Source organism: Symphalangus syndactylus, chromosome 23 (genome assembly GCF_028878055.3).
Source record: "Symphalangus syndactylus isolate Jambi chromosome 23, NHGRI_mSymSyn1-v2.1_pri, whole genome shotgun sequence".
Classification (NCBI taxonomy): domain Eukaryota; kingdom Metazoa; phylum Chordata; class Mammalia; order Primates; family Hylobatidae; genus Symphalangus; species Symphalangus syndactylus.
In genome coordinates this window covers 12,934,865-12,954,850 of record NC_072445.2, presented here as the reverse complement: position 1 = coordinate 12,954,850, position 19,986 = coordinate 12,934,865, and the positions used below count along the sequence as shown (strand labels likewise).

General features: G+C 39.0%; 1 protein-coding gene across 12 annotated transcripts in view; it reads right to left on the bottom strand.

The window, feature by feature from the left end:
* Positions 1–19,986, bottom strand: part of DNAH8 (dynein axonemal heavy chain 8) — a 343,702-nt gene that overhangs the window by 139,897 nt on the left and 183,819 nt on the right. For all 12 annotated transcript variants that reach the window (XM_055263328.2, XM_063632277.1, XM_063632276.1 and 9 more), the window contains 8 exons: positions 18,848–19,040; positions 16,761–16,883; positions 15,235–15,365; positions 8,428–8,581; positions 6,713–6,877; positions 5,096–5,322; positions 2,924–3,042; positions 569–672 (listed from right to left, as the gene is read on the bottom strand). In XM_055263328.2, coding sequence (XP_055119303.2) covers positions 569–672; positions 2,924–3,042; positions 5,096–5,322; positions 6,713–6,877; positions 8,428–8,581; positions 15,235–15,365; positions 16,761–16,883; positions 18,848–19,040 — 1,216 coding nt within the window. The remainder of the gene's footprint in view (positions 1–568; positions 673–2,923; positions 3,043–5,095; positions 5,323–6,712; positions 6,878–8,427; positions 8,582–15,234; positions 15,366–16,760; positions 16,884–18,847; positions 19,041–19,986) is intronic.

Here is a 19,986-nt window from a genome sequence, read left to right as displayed (position 1 = left end):
AAAAATACAAAAATTAGGCAGGAGAATCGCTTGAACCCAGGAGGTGGAGGTTGCAGTAAGCCGAGATCACACCACTGCACTCCAGCCTGGGCAACAGAGCAAGACTCCATTTCAAAAAAAAAAAAAAGAGAAAAAGCAGCACACATATATACCTATCTCCTTGAGAGGAGTATGGATTTTTCCTCTTTCTTTTTTTTTTTAAAAAAAAAAAACACCAACTCTTCCTCGATTTGGGCCATCCCAGAAACCTGGAACATACAGGGACCTTAAAGAGAAGACCAAATATAACTCATAGTCAAGCAGAAATTTCATAAACAGACGAAAAAGAACAAGAGAGACAGACAGAGTGAGAGAAGAAATAATAGTCTTAGGCCAAGTAGCAAAATTAATAGTTCAGGTATATGCTGGTATAAGTTAAACAAAAATGTCTAATGGTCTTTGTGAACACTATCTTACCAGGAATTGTCCATAGGTTTATACCCTGTTTGTTCTTTAGTACCATTTTAAAGAAATGCATTTTAATATGGAAAAATATTTCTCATCAGTGATAAAATAAATGCAAACTCACTTCATCTGCTTTTATGGAAGCCACTGCCAACTCCTTCTCCTTGACCGCAAGATCCTGAGAGAGTTTAGCAACAGATTCACTTGCCTCCATTAGTTTATCAAGACCTTTACAAATACACACATATATACCTTTGCTGAGTATAGGTATATGCCTTCATCAAATATTTATTCAATAGTTACTATTTATAAGGCACTGTACATGTAATATAACAAACAAAAAATTGTATTTGCAGACAAAAGCTTTAAAAATATACATATCTTAAGAGCAACAATATTGACCATATTTCTGAGTTTCAACAGGAAGGCAAAGAAAATAGCTCTGACTGAAGAATATCATGTAGCTACATTTAAGGGAAAGTCACAATGTCCTATTGAATAAGATTAGTTTGGCCAAGAAACTTATTTGACATATGTATGCTCTCTTCAGCTTTGTAAACAGTTTGTAGCTATCATTTTTTGCCTTTTAATCATATTGTAGCTGAGGTGGCAAATGAGATAGAAAATATATTAATATTTTTGTGGTTCTCTTTGCTATAAAAATGAAAATAATGGTGAAAACTTATGTAACGGACTTTGCAACTTTTAGCACTGTAGAGAAAAAGAACTGGTTAACTGAATTGCTCACATTCCAATGGGTTCTAGGTAGTGGGATGTTGGTAAATATTTAAATCTGGGTCACTGGGAGAAGGGGAAGCCCTCATCTGTATATTGTCCAATTTCTGTAGTGTAAACACTCCCACCATGGTTGATTTCAAGCTACCAAAAGATTCTCAGTACCACACTGTTATGTAATATTCCTACCATACAGACAGAAGTAAATAACCTCAAGAACATTGATATAAGAAAATAGAGTAGGCCGGGTGCGGTGGCTCACCCCTGTAATCCCAGCACTTTGGGAAGCCGGGGGGATGGATAACCTGAGGTCAGTTCGAAACCAGCCTGGCCAACATGGCAAAACCCTGTCTCAACTAAAAATACAAAATAAGCTGGGCATGGTGGCGCATGCCTGTAATCCCAGCTACTTGGGCTGAGGCAGGAGAATTCCGTGAACCTGGGAGGCAGAGGTTGCAGTGAACAGAGATCACGCCATTGCACTCCAGCCTAGGCAACAGAGCAAAACTCTGTCTCAAAGAAAAAAAAAAGAGTAAAACTAAGAAGAGATGAGTTTGAGCACTTATTGCCTTTATTTTAAATCCAATTTGTTTAATTGTAAGTATACATGAGTTAATTTTTAATAAAAGTTCTGTTTAACAAGCAGATCACAAAATTCCTAAAAATTCAACATTGTGTTCTCAAAAGCCACTATAAGTTGGCTTCAGCACTCTACTGATCTAAAGCATCATACAGGAAAGCTGCAAGAAGCTGAATCATGAGAAAACCACAGAAGAAGGCTTATTTCACAGTCTTCTCTCATAACTATGACTTCACAGACCTTGGCGCTCAGTTATGCTATGTGACCGAGTGGTTTTTGTTTTGTTTTTTTTCTTGAGACAGGGTCCCACTCTGTCACCTACAGCAAAGTGTAGTGGTGCAATCTCGGCTCACTGCAGCCTTGACCTCCTGGGCTCAAGTGATCCTCCCACCTCAGCCTCCCAAGTAGCTTGGTCTACAGGCATGCGCCACCAGGATGCCTCACTAATTTTTATATTTTTGTAGAGACAGGGTTTCACCATGTTGCCCAGGCTGCTCTTGAACTCCTAGGCTCAAGTGATCTGCTCGCCTTGGCCTCTCAAAGTGTGGAATTACAGGCGTGAGCCACCATACCCAGCCCCTCAAGTTTTATTTAGAACTTGAAAAATAAGAACTAAGGTGTTTTAGATTGTTTGGGCCACATGCTTTCTGGACATATAATCTGTTCCAATGTTTACTTTTGCTAGTTATACTACATATACCAGACACTTGGAAAACTCTTGCTTAGGTACACAATCTCTTTTTGTTTTTATTTGTTTTTGCTTCTGCCTTCTTCTTTATTAGAAATGTAGGGAAAATTAACATGGCAAAGTTTATACAAATCAAGGCAAATCAAAATGAAACCAAAAACTGAAATTGTTGTCCATACCCAAAAGCTGGCTTGCCCTCATCTGCCAGCAATGGCTCAGTGACTCAGCACAGGGGACCCAGAGTTGAAAGAGCCAGGAGAAATGGTTCTACAGAGAAAATAGGCCACTTCTGTTTAGATTTTCTTCTGTTCAGAGTTTCTTGACAGGTCAAAATACCCTCAAGGGCATCCTTTAAAATTATGTACTACTAACAAAGTATTTCATTTTCAGACAAAATGTCCACCAAACAAAATATTGAGATCCCTATCAAATAAACCCTATTTCCATTCCACCCCATTCTATTCCATTCCTCTTACCAATATTCATACGTTCAGCCTGTTCATTAATGAATTTCACCTTTTCAGCATAAATGTTTTTATAACCATTTATAAATGAGAGGTAAGATTTGGGAGTCACATGTGCTCTTCGGCGGTATCTGAAAACAGAACATTAAAAGGACCATTTCAATCATTGTGCATACTCCCATAAAATGACACCTCTCCCAAGGTGAAATCAGTGTGATCATATAGAGTGATTCACTAGCAGGAAGACAGGACTTGAGCATGGTTTCTCAGAGGTGAAGTGGAAAAAGGACTAAATCTGTCTTATGTTTCGATCCTAAGGGGTCTTTGACTTCAACCTTAACTCCAACTCTGTTTCCTCATCTGGAAAACTGAGAAAAGAATGTCTGCTTGACCCCTCCCAGAATTTTGTGAAGATCAAATAAAATCGCATATATGAACACCCTATGTGAACGCTGGTGTCAACAGTGTAAAACTTTAAGGTTCTGGACAAATATTAGGGATAAGTGGTTGAAATGAATTTGTGCTGTGATCCATTTTCATTTAAGTGATATTTGTTACAACCTCTTCACTACTGGATATCAGCTGGGTGGGTTTACAGAAGCAAAAACCAATGTCTCCCCAGTTCACTGGATTGGCCTTGAAATCAAGGCAACCACACTTGATTCAAATGTCCACTTTATTGTGGCTTTATTACAAAAGGCATAATTTTATACAGAAGAAGCTCAGGTGAAAAAAGAGTTCTTCATGTACTATAAAATTATTTAACCTTTTATATTAATTTAAACTTTTGTAGTTTTGAAGATTTTTAATGTTTTTGAGTTTTTTTTTTAAGATCTTGGGCATATATGTGACTATCATTAAAGTGTTATAAAAGTATTACATTCAGAATAAACTTCAACAACCTAAGAACATACACAAAATTTGAAAAATATACCCAAATTTTCAAAGTAAAGAAACAGATTTTTGTAGCTGCACAAAGGTAAAAATTTATCTCCACAGATGACATTAGCAGGAGTTCAAATAGAAAGAAAATCTTCTTAACAGTAAGAATTAATATACACTGATTCACCAAGAGAATTTGGGAGATCTTATCTGGAATTATTTAAAAGAGTAGTCTGGGAATGGTTTTAAGTAAAGGAAAAGGTATGGAATAAATAAACTTTTGTGAAGCAGAAACCTCACTGAAAATCAATGAGTGTTACCCGAACTTTCTTATTTTTTTTTTTTTTTTTTTTTTTGAGACGGAGTCTCGCTCTGTCGCCCAGGCTGGAGTGCAGTGGCGCAATCTCGGCTCACTGCAAGCTCCACCTCCTGGGTTCATTGCATTCTCCTGCCTCAGCCTCTCCGAGTAGCTGGGACTACAGGCGCCCGCCACCACGCCCAGCTAATTTTTTTACTTTTTAGTAGAGACAGGGTTTCACCGTGGTCTCGATCTCCTGACCTCGTGATCTGCCTGCCTCGGCCTCCCAAAGTGCTGGGATTACAAGCGTGAGCCACCGCGCCCGGCCTACCTGAACTTTCTATGCAGAAAAACAGGCATAGCTTTTCTGGGGATCCCCGTTGGCCCATTTGTCAATCTTATACAGTGACTGTCGTGCTTTGGGGGAAAAGAGCTTTGTTTTTGCATGGTTGACACCAGCTTTCACATAACGAACATGCCATTGCTGCTTTTAGTCAGTGGTTTTCCCACAGTCAATTAATATTTTGTTTCATAGTTATCTGGCATAGAAACATTGGTAAGACTAAGTAATGCAAATAGAAATTCTAAATACTCCCTTAACATAAGGCAATAAAGAAACATTAGAAACTGTACTTCTTTAATCAAAATAAATAATGTATTTGAATAAGAAACTAATTTTAAACAGTTGGTGATGAATTAGTTAAGTCATTTTCAAAGCAAAATTACGCATATGAAATAAAGCAATTCATTAAGCATCTGTCACTTTGAGGCTTGGAAGATAAAAAGGTATTTAAGTGTGGACACTAGTTCGTTTTTAAATCTTGTTTACTTGCCATCTCTTCATACATAATCACAAGAAAATCAAAGCAAGAAAGATCTAAAAATGCAGCTAGGACCTTGTGCTCAATGAATAGGAGGAGTCTTCTGCAGGATGTTACAATGCATTTCTCTTGGGAATACATGCTGCGGTTCCATAGTGATGGTACTTATGTAATATCACTTACCTTTGGAAATAACTTTCACAGCTCTCTGAAACCATGTCATGAAACAGGCCCATTGTTTCTACAACTTGTCTTTTAATTTCACTAGAGCAGACAATATTATAGTCTGAAAGGAAGTAGGAGGCCACAGCAATCAGAGCCTCCCTCGGCCAGCGGCTGAACCAGTCCATAGTGCAACCTGATATCAAGCCAGGAAATTTCAAAGAACGGGCACGGAACTTCTCACCAACCTATTGATAGCAAAGTCAACAAACATTAGAAACACAGAGGGGTTATAAGTCAGCCAGAGAGAGATTTATGCAATCTGACCCAAGAGTGTGACATCACAAATTTGAAAATGAATCTTCTTAGGCTGCAATCATATATAAATTTAATGTTCTGATGAAGGGAGGAAATATACTCCACACTCTTCCCTGTCCTGGGACTACATCTACATTATTGCGTTCAATTCTAGGAACTTTCTTTTAAGAGGAAACTGATAAACTAGAACTCTTTTAGAGAGAGGGCTAGGACAGCAAAAGGCATGGACACTGGGACAAGTGAGAACAGCTGCAGGAACAGATGTTTGGTCTAAAAAGAAAACAACTTAGCCTTGCAAAAACCTTCTCCAAATATCTGAAAAACTTTACATGGAGGAGGGATTGAGTTCCTTGTAGAGGGCAGAATTAGAAAAGTACAGAGACAAAATTCTATTGATTATAAATAAGAACTTTTTGGCAATTAGACTATACAAGAATGAAGCAGGCTGCCTTATAAATTAGTGAGACTCCCTAGAGCAGAGCTGTCAATAGAACTTTAAGTGATAATAAAAATGCTTTATATATATGCTTTCCAGTGTGGTAGCTATTAGCCACACATGACTACAAAGCACTAGGAATGGAGCTAAGCCAGGCGCGGTGGGTCATGCCTGTAATCCCAGCACTTTGGGAGGCCCAGGTGGGTGAATCGCTTGAGTTCAGGAGTTCCAGACCAGCCTGGACAACATGGCAAAACCTTGTCTCTACAAAAAATACAAAAATTAACTGGGCATGGTGGCACATGCTTGTAGTCCCAGCTACTTGGGAGTGTAAGGTGAGAGGACGGTTTGAGCCTGGGAGGTTGATGATGCTGCAGTGAGCCATGATCATACCACTGCACTTCAGCCTAGGCAACGGAGCAAGACCCTGTATCAAAAATAAATCAAATAGTAAGTAGAAATGGGGCTAATTAATCAAAACTTAAGTAGCCATATATGCCTAATGGCTACTATATTGGGAAGCACAATGAGATAGAGATTTTCAAACCTACATCAGAGACATTATAGTAAAGCTCATATGTCTACATGGGAGGTGGAGCTGGACGAGGTTACATCACCAAGTCCCTTACAATTCAAACAATCCATGTCTCTAGGTAATTAATGAAAATTGCCGGTTATGCAGTATTTTTTAATAATATGAATATTTAAAATTATACTGGAAATGAGAATTTGGTCAATGGAGATTGTGTGGTACAAAAGTGTTAATTTTAATTCAATGTAAAAATATTAATTTCCAAGATCATTATCTAATCACAGAAGGTAAACTAAGTACCTTTAAATAAGGAACTCTTTCTACGTAGATATAAATAAAAATAAAAACTTACTGGAGAAAAGCAGAGAACAACATGTAAGTTCTTCTTTGATCTTGAAATGAAGTATTCATACAAATTATCAAAGGTAGGAGGATGGCGAGGTAGCTCCCTCTTCATCACTGAAATCAGACCTTGGGTGATTTCATCCATCTCATCTCGTGCAAACAAATTGGAGATCTTTAAGGAATGGACAAGGAAGTGTTCTGTATTTTAAGAGTTCTCCACAGTCAATTCACTGCCAAAGTCCAGTCCCTTTTTTAACTTGCATGTCATCTTGTTTCATATTTTCTTTCAGCATCTCCACAGTCAAATCCCTGATTTGCCAGAGTTTATCAAGACTGCAACTTTTTATTGAGCAGCTCAATCAAGAACTAATTGTGTTTTCCTGTGCTATCACCAAAAAGCTATCTCCACCACCACTTAATCATCTCTTTAAAATGTCCAGGGGTGCCCTCTGTACTTTGACTCAGAGTCAGTCTAATCAACTCTGGCTCCAAAATACTTAACTAATTTTTGCACCATTAAGCATCTGTATACCATAGTGCAGGGAAGAGTTAACACAGCAGGCCTAATCTTGAAAAGGGTATGCTTGCAGAGCTGACCCTTGTCTGTTATCAGGGAACTTGGCTTTTGGAATGTCTCCTCCATTAGTAATTGATAAGGTTGTTTTGCAGTGCCAACTAGACTGTTTACACAAACCCTGTGATACATGGTAAACATCTATCTGCTTTCCTTCTAGGAATCTGGAACTTTGGTAGTTGTAGCTAGGCAGGAAGTGACTACCATGACCAAACCTAAAAAAAAGCCACTGGACTCTGAATCTCAAGTGGGCTTCCCTGAACAGAAACACAGTGCATATGTTACTGCCCTACATACTGGATGGAGAGGACGTTCTGTATGGCTCCTTGGCAAAAGCGTAGGAAGCTGGAACATCGATTCCATGTTCCTGGAATATCAATGACTCCACAAGATAAGTCTTTTTCTCTACTGATCTGCCTCTGTATCCTTACTGTGTTGCCGCAATAAATCTCAGCCATGAGTATAACTATAAGTTGAACATCCCTTATTCAAAATGCTTGGGACCACACTGTTTCAGACTTCAGATTTTTTTCAGATTTTGGAATGTTTGCATTTTACTTACTGGTTGAGCACCTCCAAATCAAAAAATCTGAAATCTAAAATGATCCAATAATGAGCATGTCCTTTGAGCATCATGTCCATGCTCAAAAAGTTTCAGATTTTGGAGCATTTTGGATTCCAGAGTTTTGGATTTGAGATACTTGACCTGTATATGCTGAGTCTGGTGAATCTTTCTGACGAAGTACTAAAGATGTGAGTGCTCACGGAAGTGCTGATACAAGCAGTTTCAGAAGTGGTGGTATAGACATCCATTTACAACTAACAGAACTCTTTCAACCATTCTATACTCCTCACTAGTATGTAGATAGATGGACAGATACTTTGCTTCTCCTAAAATAAATTATAAGACCAAAGTGAAGACTGAAGAGACAAGTAAGGAACCACGTTCAAAATTAAACAAAGCATCTGGAGATGGGGAGCATTCATTTCACAGGAACTTCAGAAAATCTGCTAAATCTCATACAGTAACCATGTCTAAAATAAAAAATGTACTAAATAGCCTCACTTTTGAAAGGTTGCTGCTTTTTCTATTCCAATATAATTTATATTTTTACAATACGGGCTTTTTCTCTACTTTTGAGACTTACCTCCCCTGAAGATAGCAAGTTGTTAAGGTATTCTAGAAATGCCTCATCTTTTATTTCATTGTCAGTAAAGATGAAAGTGATGCCTTTTCCATCAGCACCAGCAACTTTGTACAAAGCCTTTAAATCATCTGTTAGATTAGTCACATTGTAAGACCTAAGAAGAAAAATGATAGAAAATTTTAGATTAAAAAATATATAGTCGGCTGGGCACGGTGGCTCACACCTGTAATCCCAGCACTTTGGGAGGCCGAGGCGGGTGGATCACGAGGTCAGGAGATTAAGACCATCCTGATCAACATGGCGAAAACCCATCTCTACTAAAAAAATACAAAAAAATTAGCCAAGTGTGTGGTGCGTGCCTGTAATCCCAGCTACTTGGGGGGCTGAGGCAGGAGAATCACTTGAACCCGGGAGGCAGAGGTCGCAGTGAGCCGAGATCATGCCACTGCACTCCAGCCTGGGTGACAGAGTGAGACTCCTTCTCAAAACAAATAAACAAACAAACAACAACAACAACAACAACAAAAACCATAGTCATAATTTATCCCAAAACACAATAATAGCCCATGATCATTAGAGCATAATCTGTACTTGCTCCAATAGATACTAAGTAATGGTGCCTGCTAGAAAATACAGAGATTAGAGCTAAAGAGTGATATGTTACCATTCAAAACAAATATTTCGTTTAAGTTGAGAACTGAGAAACAGGGAACTTACCAAAAGTGATCCATGACGCATAAGTGGGAATAGAGAAATGAACTTTTACTCCCTGCAATCTGACAGTCCTCAGCAACAGATTTTGTCCAAGTAAATATATGTACAATATCTAAAACTCATCTGAAATTTGGATGAGTTTGGTTTAGTGAAAAAGTCAAAATATGTTATGAATAAAATTAGTGATAAATTGTATATAGTGGCAATTTGCACAGCTCATTAAGTGGCTAGATACAAAGAAAACTCACAGAAAAAGATGCATTATGCAATATGGTATAAATAATAGAAATGTTAGATGGCTACAGATTATGGAATGAAAAGATCTTGGTCTTTGTTTTTTGGTTTACTCTGTTTCCGGTTAAATGTATGTGCTACCAGAGGTGATGAGATGTGTAAAAATAAAGCAGACATTATCTGAAATGTTGTATGTAAATCCTCACGGGTAAGCTAATGACAAGGACTAAAAGGTAATCCTCACTGGAAGGAGGTGTTACAATGCAAGTAATAGGCAGTAGGCCATGGGGTCTCACAGAAAGACTATGAGCACTGGAACCAGAAAGATCCAGTGGCCTGATGCTGTCAGAGTAATCCTCTAACTGACTGGCTAGTCTCCGAGCTAATCAGCCAAAGATGTCAATTTGGCTGATTTTTTAAAGAATTAGACTGACTGTTATGTATTGCTTTTGCAATACATAGAGACAGTCACAACACACCCCTTGTCCAGATCCTGACCTCTCTTGTTTCTTTCTTTCAAGTTTTCCAAAAGTATTCTCTATGCTTCTTCTCTTCCTAATGCGATGTGGCTTGTGCACCCATCCACTTCGCTGAAAGTGTCATCATGCATATCAGTTGCCACTTTTCACGTCTTAACATTTTCAGATTTTTTTTTTTTTTTTTTTTTTTTGAGATGGAGTTTCACTCTTCTTGCCCAGGCTGGAGTGCAATGGCATGATCTTGGCTCACTGCAACCTCCATCTCCAGAGTACAAGCGATTCTCCTGCCTCAGCCTCTTGAGTAGCTGGGATTACAGGTGCCTGTCACCATGCCCAGCTAATTTTTTTGTATTTTTAGTAGAGATAGGGTTTCACCATGTTGGCCAGCTAGTCCCGAACTCCTCACCTCAGGTGATCCGCCCGCCTCGGCCTCCCAAAGTGCTGGGATTACAAGTGTGAGCCAGGGCACCCGGCCAGCATTTTCAGATTAATTATCTACCTGCTTAGTTTCTGGAAACCACTCTGGATTTCCTCCTCTCTGTCTTGCCTCTTCTTCTCACTCTCCATTGCAAGCCGCCTTTCTCTATGTTGGGAGACCCCGGAATTCTTTCCACAGCCATCTTTTCTTTCCATGAAGCACCCTATTCACGCTCCCCATGACCACAAAAGGGTCCTCTCTACTGAGACTTCTATATTGCTATCTCCAGAACCAGAACCCCTCTCCTGAACTCCACATCCATGAGTCTTATTATCTATGGAAACCGTGTTCTGTAGACACCTCAGACTCAAATGTACTGAACTAAATTCTCACTTTACCCTTCAAAGCTGGTCATTTTTTTATTTATTCAACACATCCTTTTACAGAATTGGTTAAAAGTAAGCATTTAATAAAAAAAAAAAAAGACAAAGATCACAGTGGCCCATTCTCAGGGAGCTTACAGCTTAGTGAAGGAGATAGAAATGTATGTGAACAAGCACTTTTTTTTAATGCAGTGTGGTAAGTACAGTCATGCATTGCTTAACAATGGGGATACATTCTGATAAATGCAGCCTTAGAAAATATTGTCACTGTGGCCGGGGCACAGTGGCTCATGCTTGTAATCCCAGCACTTTGGGAGGCTGAGGGGGGTGGATCACAAGGTCAGGAGTTCAAGACCAGCCTGGCCAGCATGGTGAAACCCTGTCTCTACTAAAAATACAAAAATTAGCCAGGCATGGTGGTGCTCGCCTGTAATCCCAGCTACTTGGGAGGCTGAGGCAGATAATTGCTTGAACCCAGGAGGTAGAGGTTGCAGTGAGCAGAGATTGCACCACTGTACTCCAGCCTGTGTGACAGAGTGAGACTCCTTCTCAAAAAAAAAAAAAAGAAAAGAAGGAAAGAGAAAACATTGTAATTGTGGGAGCATAATATAGTTTGGATGTTTGTACCATCCAAATCTCGTGTTGAAATGTAACCCCCAATGTTGGAGGTGGGGCTTGGTGGGAGGTGTTTGGGTCATGGAGGTCGATCCCTCATGAATGGCTTAGCACCATCCCCTTGGTAATGAGTAAGTTCTAACTCTGAGTTCATATAAGATCTGGTTGTTAAAGGAGTCTGGGACCTGCCCCCTCGCTCTCTCACTCCAGCTCTCACGATATGACCACCTGCTGCCCCTTTGCCTCCTGCCATGATTGAAAGCTTCCTGAGACCCTCACCAGAAGCAGGTGCCAGCACCACACTTCCTATACAGCCTGCAGAACCTTGAGCCAAAACAAACCTGTTTTTAAATAAATTACACAGCCTCAGGTATTCATAGCAATGCAAAAACTGACTGATACAGAACAGCGTAGAGTATGCCTACACACACCTAGGCTATATGGAATGGCCTATTGCTCCTAAGCTACAAACCTGAACAACATGTTACTGCACTGAATGAATACCATAGGCAATTCTAATGCAATGGTCCATATTTGGGTATCTACCTAAACATAGAAAAGGTACAGTAAAAATACAGTATGAAAGATTTTTAAAATGCTACTCCTGTATAGGGCAGCTCCATTATAATCTCATGTGACCACCATCATATATGTTGTCTGTTGTTGACCAAAATGTCCTTATGGGGCACACAATTGTACCACTAGAGAAATTAGAGTGTCATCCTAGCCTTCCTGTTCTTTCCTCCTCTTCCTGCATATTGGGTCAGTTACTAAGTCCTATCAATCCTGCACACTTTAAACTGTCCCTGCTGAGTCTTCCTCTCTACTCCCACTTTATCTGCTGTTATAAAATGTATCCAGAATTTGTTGTAATCAAGTGTGGTAAGACACAAAGACACAGGAACGACTGTCATGAAGCAAGATATTTATACTCAAGGATCCCTAGAAACAGAAGGGGGCTTGACACGCTAGGTAGGGTGACATGGGGAAACACCAGAGTCAATCAGGAGGCACAAGGAGTGACGGGAAAACATGGGCAAGAGTTTTTATTGCGGTTTCCATGAGAAAGGCAAGGCAGGAAAGCAGAATTAGGATTTGCTAGTTTGAATAATTTCAGCAGCCTCTGGGGCATAGGAGCAGTCCCTTGTTGACTGGTATGTGGCCCTGGGGTGATTAGGGCAGAGGAATATCCTAATCCACCATGAGATGCCACCACACACCCACCAGATAGAGGTGGTGGGTGGGAATAAGGACTCTGGATTGGTTGGTTTGCATATGAAAGGTACTCTCCTGGAGGAGCTGTTTGAATCTCTAAGAATTGGCTACCCTAGAAGGGTCAGTCTCTCCCCAGTCAGCAAAGTCTCAGATGCCAGGGTATAAAGAATACAGAAATTAAGAAAATACAGTGAATAAATTTGCCTTAATTTAAGCCTCCGTCATTCCTAACTACAATCAGTGCAACGCCACCTATCTCAGGATCACAAATTTAGATGCTTACAGGAATCAGACAGATAATGCCAGTAAGTGAAGCAGTGCTGTTGGGGCCTGTGGATTGGAAGATTGCATGTCCCATCCAAGGAGGCAGCTGCTACTGAGCTGTGCTACCTGCGAGTGTAGGCCCTAGGTTGCCAGATCTTCCAGTTATTTCAAAAAAAGTCAGAAATACACTTTTCTAAAATATGAAACCTCCCGATTTTTAAATGCTGACAACTAATTTAATTTGTTGAAGTAAAATTAAATTAATATCTACTTATTTGATGTTTTATGTTTTTAAAATGCTCCTATAAGTTGTATGTTGTTCAATTTTTATTTTTTTTTTGTTTGGCAGCAGAATGATTTGTGTGTTTGTTTATAAATTGGCAAAGTGATCTAAATTTTATATGGAAATAAAAGGCCAAATGGGCAAGACATTTTGAAGAAGAACAAAGTTAGAGATCTGACACTACCAAATATACATATGTTAAATTTAAATATATATATTAAAGAAGCTACAGCAATTAATATAGTGGGTAATGATACAAAGACAGATAAGGAAACCAGTGGAGGAGACTATATAGTCACATATATGATCAGATGACTTAAGACAAAAAATGGCACTTCGATGTGGCAGGGAAAAGATGACCTTTTTAATAAATGGAGCTGGATCAATGGATATCAATATTGAAAATAGTAATCACAAATCCTATGTCAGACATTATAAGAAAATGAATTCTAGGTCGGTTATAGTACTAAATGAGAAAGTAGTAAATTTTATGTGTAAATGTGAAGAAAATCATAGGAAAATATTTATGTGCCCTTAGGGTAAATAAAGATTTTAAAATATAATACAGAAGAGGACTAAATAGAAAAAAATGGATGCTTCATTAAAATTAAGATCTGCTAAGAGAATGAAAAGGCAAATCAATAACTGAGAGAAGGTATTTGCAATACACACCCTTTATATCCAAAACACATATAGAATTCCTAACAATCAATAAGAAAGAATCGCAAACAAATTGAAAAAAAAAATGGAGAAAGGGCTTTTATAATTCACAAAAGAGCCTATCCAAATGGCCAATGAGAGATGAAAAGGTGCTCGACATCATTAGCCATCTGGGAAACGCAAACTGAAACCACAGTGAGCTACCACTCCACACACAGAACTGCTAAAATCGGCCAGGCGCAGTGGCTCACGCCTATAATTTTGGGAGGCCGAGGCAGGTTGATCACTTGAGGTCAGGAGTTAAAGAGAAGCCTGGCCAACATGGTGAAACCCCGTCTCTACTAAAAATACAAAAATTGGCTGGGCGTGGTGGCACACTCCTGTGATCCCAGCTACTCGGGAGCTGAGGCAAGAGAATCGCTTGAACCTGGGAGGTGGAGGTTGCAGTGAGCCGAGATCGTGCCATTGCACTCCAGCCTGGGCGACAGAGCAAGACTACATTAAAAAAAAAAATTGCTAAAATGAAAAAGACAGACAATGCCAAGTGGGGGCAAGGATGCAGAGCAACTCTCATGACATGTTGGTGGAAGTGTAAATTGGTACAACCACATGGAAAACTACTAAGCAGATCAACCAAAGCTAAATACACAGATACCCTACATCCAGCAATTTTAACTCTAGATGTATACTCAGACATGTACAAAAATATTTACAGTAGCTCTATTTGCCCCAAACCAAATGTGTATCAAGAGTACAATGGATAAATAGATTGTGGTAGTACCTGATTAAGTGGAAGATTATGCAGCAAAAAGAATGAAAAACTCAGGCCGGGTGCGGTGGCTCACGCTTGTAATCCCAGCACTTTGGGAGGCCGAGGCGGGCGGATCATGAGGTCAGGAGATCGAGACCACGGTGAAACCCCGTCTCTACTAAAAAATACAAAAAATTAGCCGGGCGTGGTGGCGGGCGCCTGTGGTCCCAGCTATTTGGAGAGGCTGAGGCAGGAGAATGGCGTGAACCCGGGAGGCGGAGCTTGCAGTGAGCTGAGATTGCGCCACTGCACTCCAGCCTGGGCGACAGAGCGAGACTCCATCTCAAAAAAAAAAAAAAAAAAAAAAAAGAATGAAAAACTCTTGCTACATGTAGCATCATGGACGAATCTCACAAACAATGCAACAATAGAAATGGGATGCAAAGAGCAAATCCTGTATAGTTCAATTGATACAAAATTCAAAACTGGGAAAAACTAATCAATGGGCTTACCCTTTGAATATGGTTACCCTTGGGAGGGTAATGACTGCAACATAACATGGGAGCCCTTCTGGGGTACAAGTAGTGTTTTATTTCTTCATCTGTAGACCGGCTACATAGATGTATTTACTTTGTGACACTTGTGTAAATATCCTTATATATATAAAATACTTAAAGTTTACTTTAAAAAGAAATACAGAAAACTGTCGTGCTTCCTTTTTTTCTAAAGTAAACATTTAACCTTAGAGAAATTAACTATAGAAAAACATATTGTGTTTTATTTCATCCTACCTGGTTAACGTTATCTGGAATATTTGATAGCCAGCAATAAAAGAGGCCAGTCTTGAAAGACTTTGTTTTCCAGAACCACCAACACCCACCAGCAATGCATTTCCACACGATGTTCGAATTATTCGTGAAATCTGTTTTGAGATTTAAAAAGTGCTTATTTGAAAAAAGAATGCAATGTTTACATTTTCTTGCACTAAATGAGTCCAAGTTTTGATCATATTTTTCTAGACGATATGAGACTTTTTCCTCGTTAATGGTCTATGCCAGAATTTTTTAAATTAAAGTTTAATATTGATTTGTTCAGCTCAAATCTTTCCTTGACCATCTATGTTTACGTCATGAAGAACAGAACAAACTGGATTTACTCCCTTCCATTTTAAAACTATTCTGTGTGTGTGTTCATGTGTGTGCATGCATGTAGAATTTTATTATTTTTAGACCCAATGGATAGTGGAGCTGCTCTTCCCAACTGCAGAAGATATAAGAAATGTTTAGAATTGTTTTTTTTTTATTATTCATCAGCCTGACACACTGAATCATGTAGACACCTAACTCAACAATGAACACTAACTCTATCATATCTCTGCCAACAATTTTTTTAAGTATCATAATTCTATTTACAGTGGGGTAGGAGGATGTTTCTAGAAGTCAACTTGGAGAGACAGCCTTTCATCTTGTGTTGCTTTTCTATGGTTGATTTCCTCAGTGAAGATAAGACTCAAATTGTGGGTCAAATCTTATGCAGGCCAATTGAAGACATTGCTAAAAAGCTGTCTTTTATATTATTGTCACCAATTAGGGAGAAAGTCTAGATGGATCACTAAATTCACTATCACCACTAAAAATAAATTTTTCAAAAATATAAGTTTTACAGATGGCGGATCAATAATGACACCCTGGTATGTGTAAATTCTATCAGTATATTTTAAAATATATTAATCACTTACGGCTTTGCACTCAGAATAGGATCTCAGAACCTCAAGATCTAGCCACGGTGAATGGTCAATAATTACTTGTTGAATAGATTAGTGTGAAAACAACCCTTTTTGGTGTTACCTCTAACTGGCTTCTATTCTCTCACCAGTCCTGTATATCAACCTTACCCCTGTCCCATCACCTGTAACTCAATCATAACATTGACACTTTTAAAAGCAACATCTTTTCCTCCATGGGCAACAGAATTCCCATAATATCAAAATATAATTTGAGGGAAGTATATTTTTTCACAGGGTTCTCCATACTTTCTAAAGGTTCTCCGTACTTTCTTGTTGACTCAGTGTGCCAAAAGCTCTGAACAGAAAACCATCTACTTGCCCTTGAAGGACATTGCTGCCATGTAGATGGATTCAAATAAAGGGTTTCCTATTAAGCCTTTGTTTTCTGGGACAGTGAATTGACCTAACCTATGTACAGTCTTCTATACGGTACCTGATAGTATATAGTTATTCTCTCAAAAAATTTATCCATGAAATATAGTAAGCTTTTAAATGATCTATTTATATCAGTAAATAGGAAATAGTTAGGACCTTAATAAGATGAGTCGTTGCATCTTTAAAAAACACCAGATCAAGAGATGTTCCTCTAATGATTTCATTGAACTGTCTCTGGTAAAACTGGAGTTTTTCAGCCAGAAAGTCAAAGGATGGCACCTATGGGTGGTGAGAAAGATAAAAAAATAATATTTAAGATCCAAATACGTATTAAAGTAGCAATTGTAAAGACACTCAAAAGTAATTTTAAAATATACATATCTTTTTTAAACGTTATGGATTTCCAGAGGTTTCTCACATATTAGTCTACTTTTAGTTATTTCCATTTTCTAAGGCCTGAAACTTAACTATATTAGTTGGTTTCTAGTGCAAAATCATTTCTGACCTTTCCCTACCAACTCCTATCCATGGTAATTAACACGTTAATACAGGAAATATTTTTCTTAGTTTTTACTTACTTTTTAATATTGTTTGCGGCTTTCAAAAATATAAAAAGGTTTTACATTATTTATGGAGTCAAATCCACAAGTCTTTGTTGTTCTGAAATAAATCCACACCCACTTTCTTTGTTTTGCAAATTGTTCCTCCCCATCTAATTCTTTGATCTACATGGATACCCAGGCTGGAGTGCAGTGGTCCAATCACAGCTCACTGCAGCCTCGACTTCCTTGGCTCTATGGATCCTCCTACCTCAACTCCCCCAAGTCGCGGGTATTACAGGCATAAACCACCTCGCCTGGCTCTACATACACTTTAGAATTACTTTGTTATATAACCCTGTTTTTAAAAGTCCCTTTGAAATCTTGTTTCAAATTTCATTAAACCTATATATTAATTTAGAAAGAATGGCATGTTGCTGTTTAAGTAAAGTTTTATCATGTTAATTCCTACATGTTTAATATTGTTGTTGCTGTTAAATGAAATACTTTTATGTTATATTTTCTGTCTTGTGATTGTTGGCAAGTGTTGGTAAAGTTTTTCTGTAAAGGGCAAGATAGTAAATATTTTAGGCTTTGTGGCTCATTCAGTCTCTACACACCTCTGCCATTGTAGTGCAAAAGCAGCTATGGCCAATATTAAACCAATGGGTGTTTCAATAAAACCTTATTTATGAACACTGAAATTTGAATTCTATATAATTTTTACATGTCACACAATATTACTCTTTTTTTTATTTTTATTTTTTGGTAACTATTTAAAAATGAAAAATCAGCCGGGCACAGTGGCTCACGCCTGTCACTCCAGAACTTTGGGAGGCCAAGATGGGTGGATCACTTGAGGTCAGGAGTTCAAAACCAGCCTGACCAACATGATAAAACCTCATCTCTACTAAAAATACAAAAAATTAGCCAGGCATGGTAGCGGGCACCTGTAATCACAGGACCAACATGGTGAAACTTCATCTCTACTAAAAATACAAAAAATTAGCCAGGCATGGTGGGGGGGCACCTGTAATCCCAGCTACTCGGGAGGCTGAGGCAGGAGAATTGCTTGAACCGGGAGGCAGAGGTTGCAGTGAGCCGAGATCATGCCACTGTGCTCCAGTCTGGGTGACAGAGACTCCATCTCAAAATAAATCAATAATAAATAAATATCCTTCTTAGCTAGTAAGTCTAATAAAAACAGGCAGTGGGCTGGCTGGATCTGGCCTAGAAAGTATAATTTGCCAACCCTTGGTATAGGTGTAGAGGATAGTTATTTCACATTTATGTAATGCTTGGTCATCTTACTGAACTCTCTCTCTCTTTGGTTTTTTTTTTGTTTGTTTTTTTTTGAGACAGGGTCTCATTCTGTCACCCAGGCTAGAGTGCGGTGACACAATCACAGCTCATTGCAGTCTCGAACTCCTGGGCTCAAGTAATCCTCCCACTTCCACCTGCTGAGTAATTGAGAGGACAGGAGCATGCCACCACATCCGACTAATTTTTTTCATTTTTTGTAGAGACATGGTCTCATTACGTTACTCAGGCTGGTCTCAAACTCCTGGGCTCAAGCAATCCTCCCACCTCAGCCTCCCAAAGTGCTGGAATTAAAGCAACTCCATGGTAAGACTCTGGTGCAGGGAGAAAGATCTAGTCGGGTGAGCGATCTGAAAACCTCTTTTAAGAGATGAAAATAAATACCAATTCATATATTTTGGGTACTTCAAACACAGAGTCTTCAGGTTCATCGCCAGTTGGTTCTGGCATCTCACGGAGAAAATCCACAAAGTATGGTTCAGGAAGAATACACGACGCTGCATCAGAGCCAATATTTTCTTCAACCGCACGAATAAGATGTGCATTAAACCACTGCTCATCTTCAGGAGTTATAAATCTGAAAGGAAAATGTAGTAATAAGAATGTGAAATATGAAAGCATCTTTTCTAACTGAACATGTCCCTTCACCTCTTCTCAGCCCCATCCTGGACCTTCTCAATTCAGGACAGGGAAACAATATGTTTTGCCTTTTGATAAGAAGGGCATAACCCCATCCAAGAAAGTTATAACGTTAACAGCACTACTTATAGAAAATACAGATGAATCACTTAGGTGAGATCAAAGGTCCCTAAAACTTGCGATAGGAGAGCAGAAGTGATGGTCGGTAGTGGACGAGCGTCCTCTTTCTGGGTTGGTGGATTCAGTGCACAAAGGACCTTTTCAGATTGACAATATAACAGAGGGAAGAGAGGACAAAGGGGAGTAACATTTGACAAGTATCACCCTTGTGTGAGACATGGTAGACACTTTACAACTTTGTGAAACTGGCATTATCATCTATGATTTATAGATGAGGGAATGGAGGCTCCAAAAGATGACTGAATTTAACTTTAATGGGATTGTTTAACTTTAAAGGGATGAAACCAGATTTCCCCACATAAAACCTACAAAGAGCTCACAATTTGTAGAAAATATATACAATGAAAATGTGCCTCCGAATGTTATCAACTCTGATGATCTGGTGATTTATAAAGATGTATTGTTGAAGTCATACTGGAATAAATCGGCAGAGCATTTTTTTAAAGCAGTGGGCAGGTGAGACATGCCATCAATGCTTCACAAGCCCCACAGCAAATGACGACAATGCTCCTTACTCTACTTATCCTAGTAGGTAATGCAAGAAATAACCAGCTGGGCAGGGTGGCTCATGCCTGTAATCCCAACACTTTGGGAGACTGAGACGGGCAGATCACCTGAGGTCGGGAGTTCAAGACCAGCCTGACCAACATGGAGAAATCCCATCTCTACTAAAAATGCAGCAACAACAAAAAAATAGCCGGCCA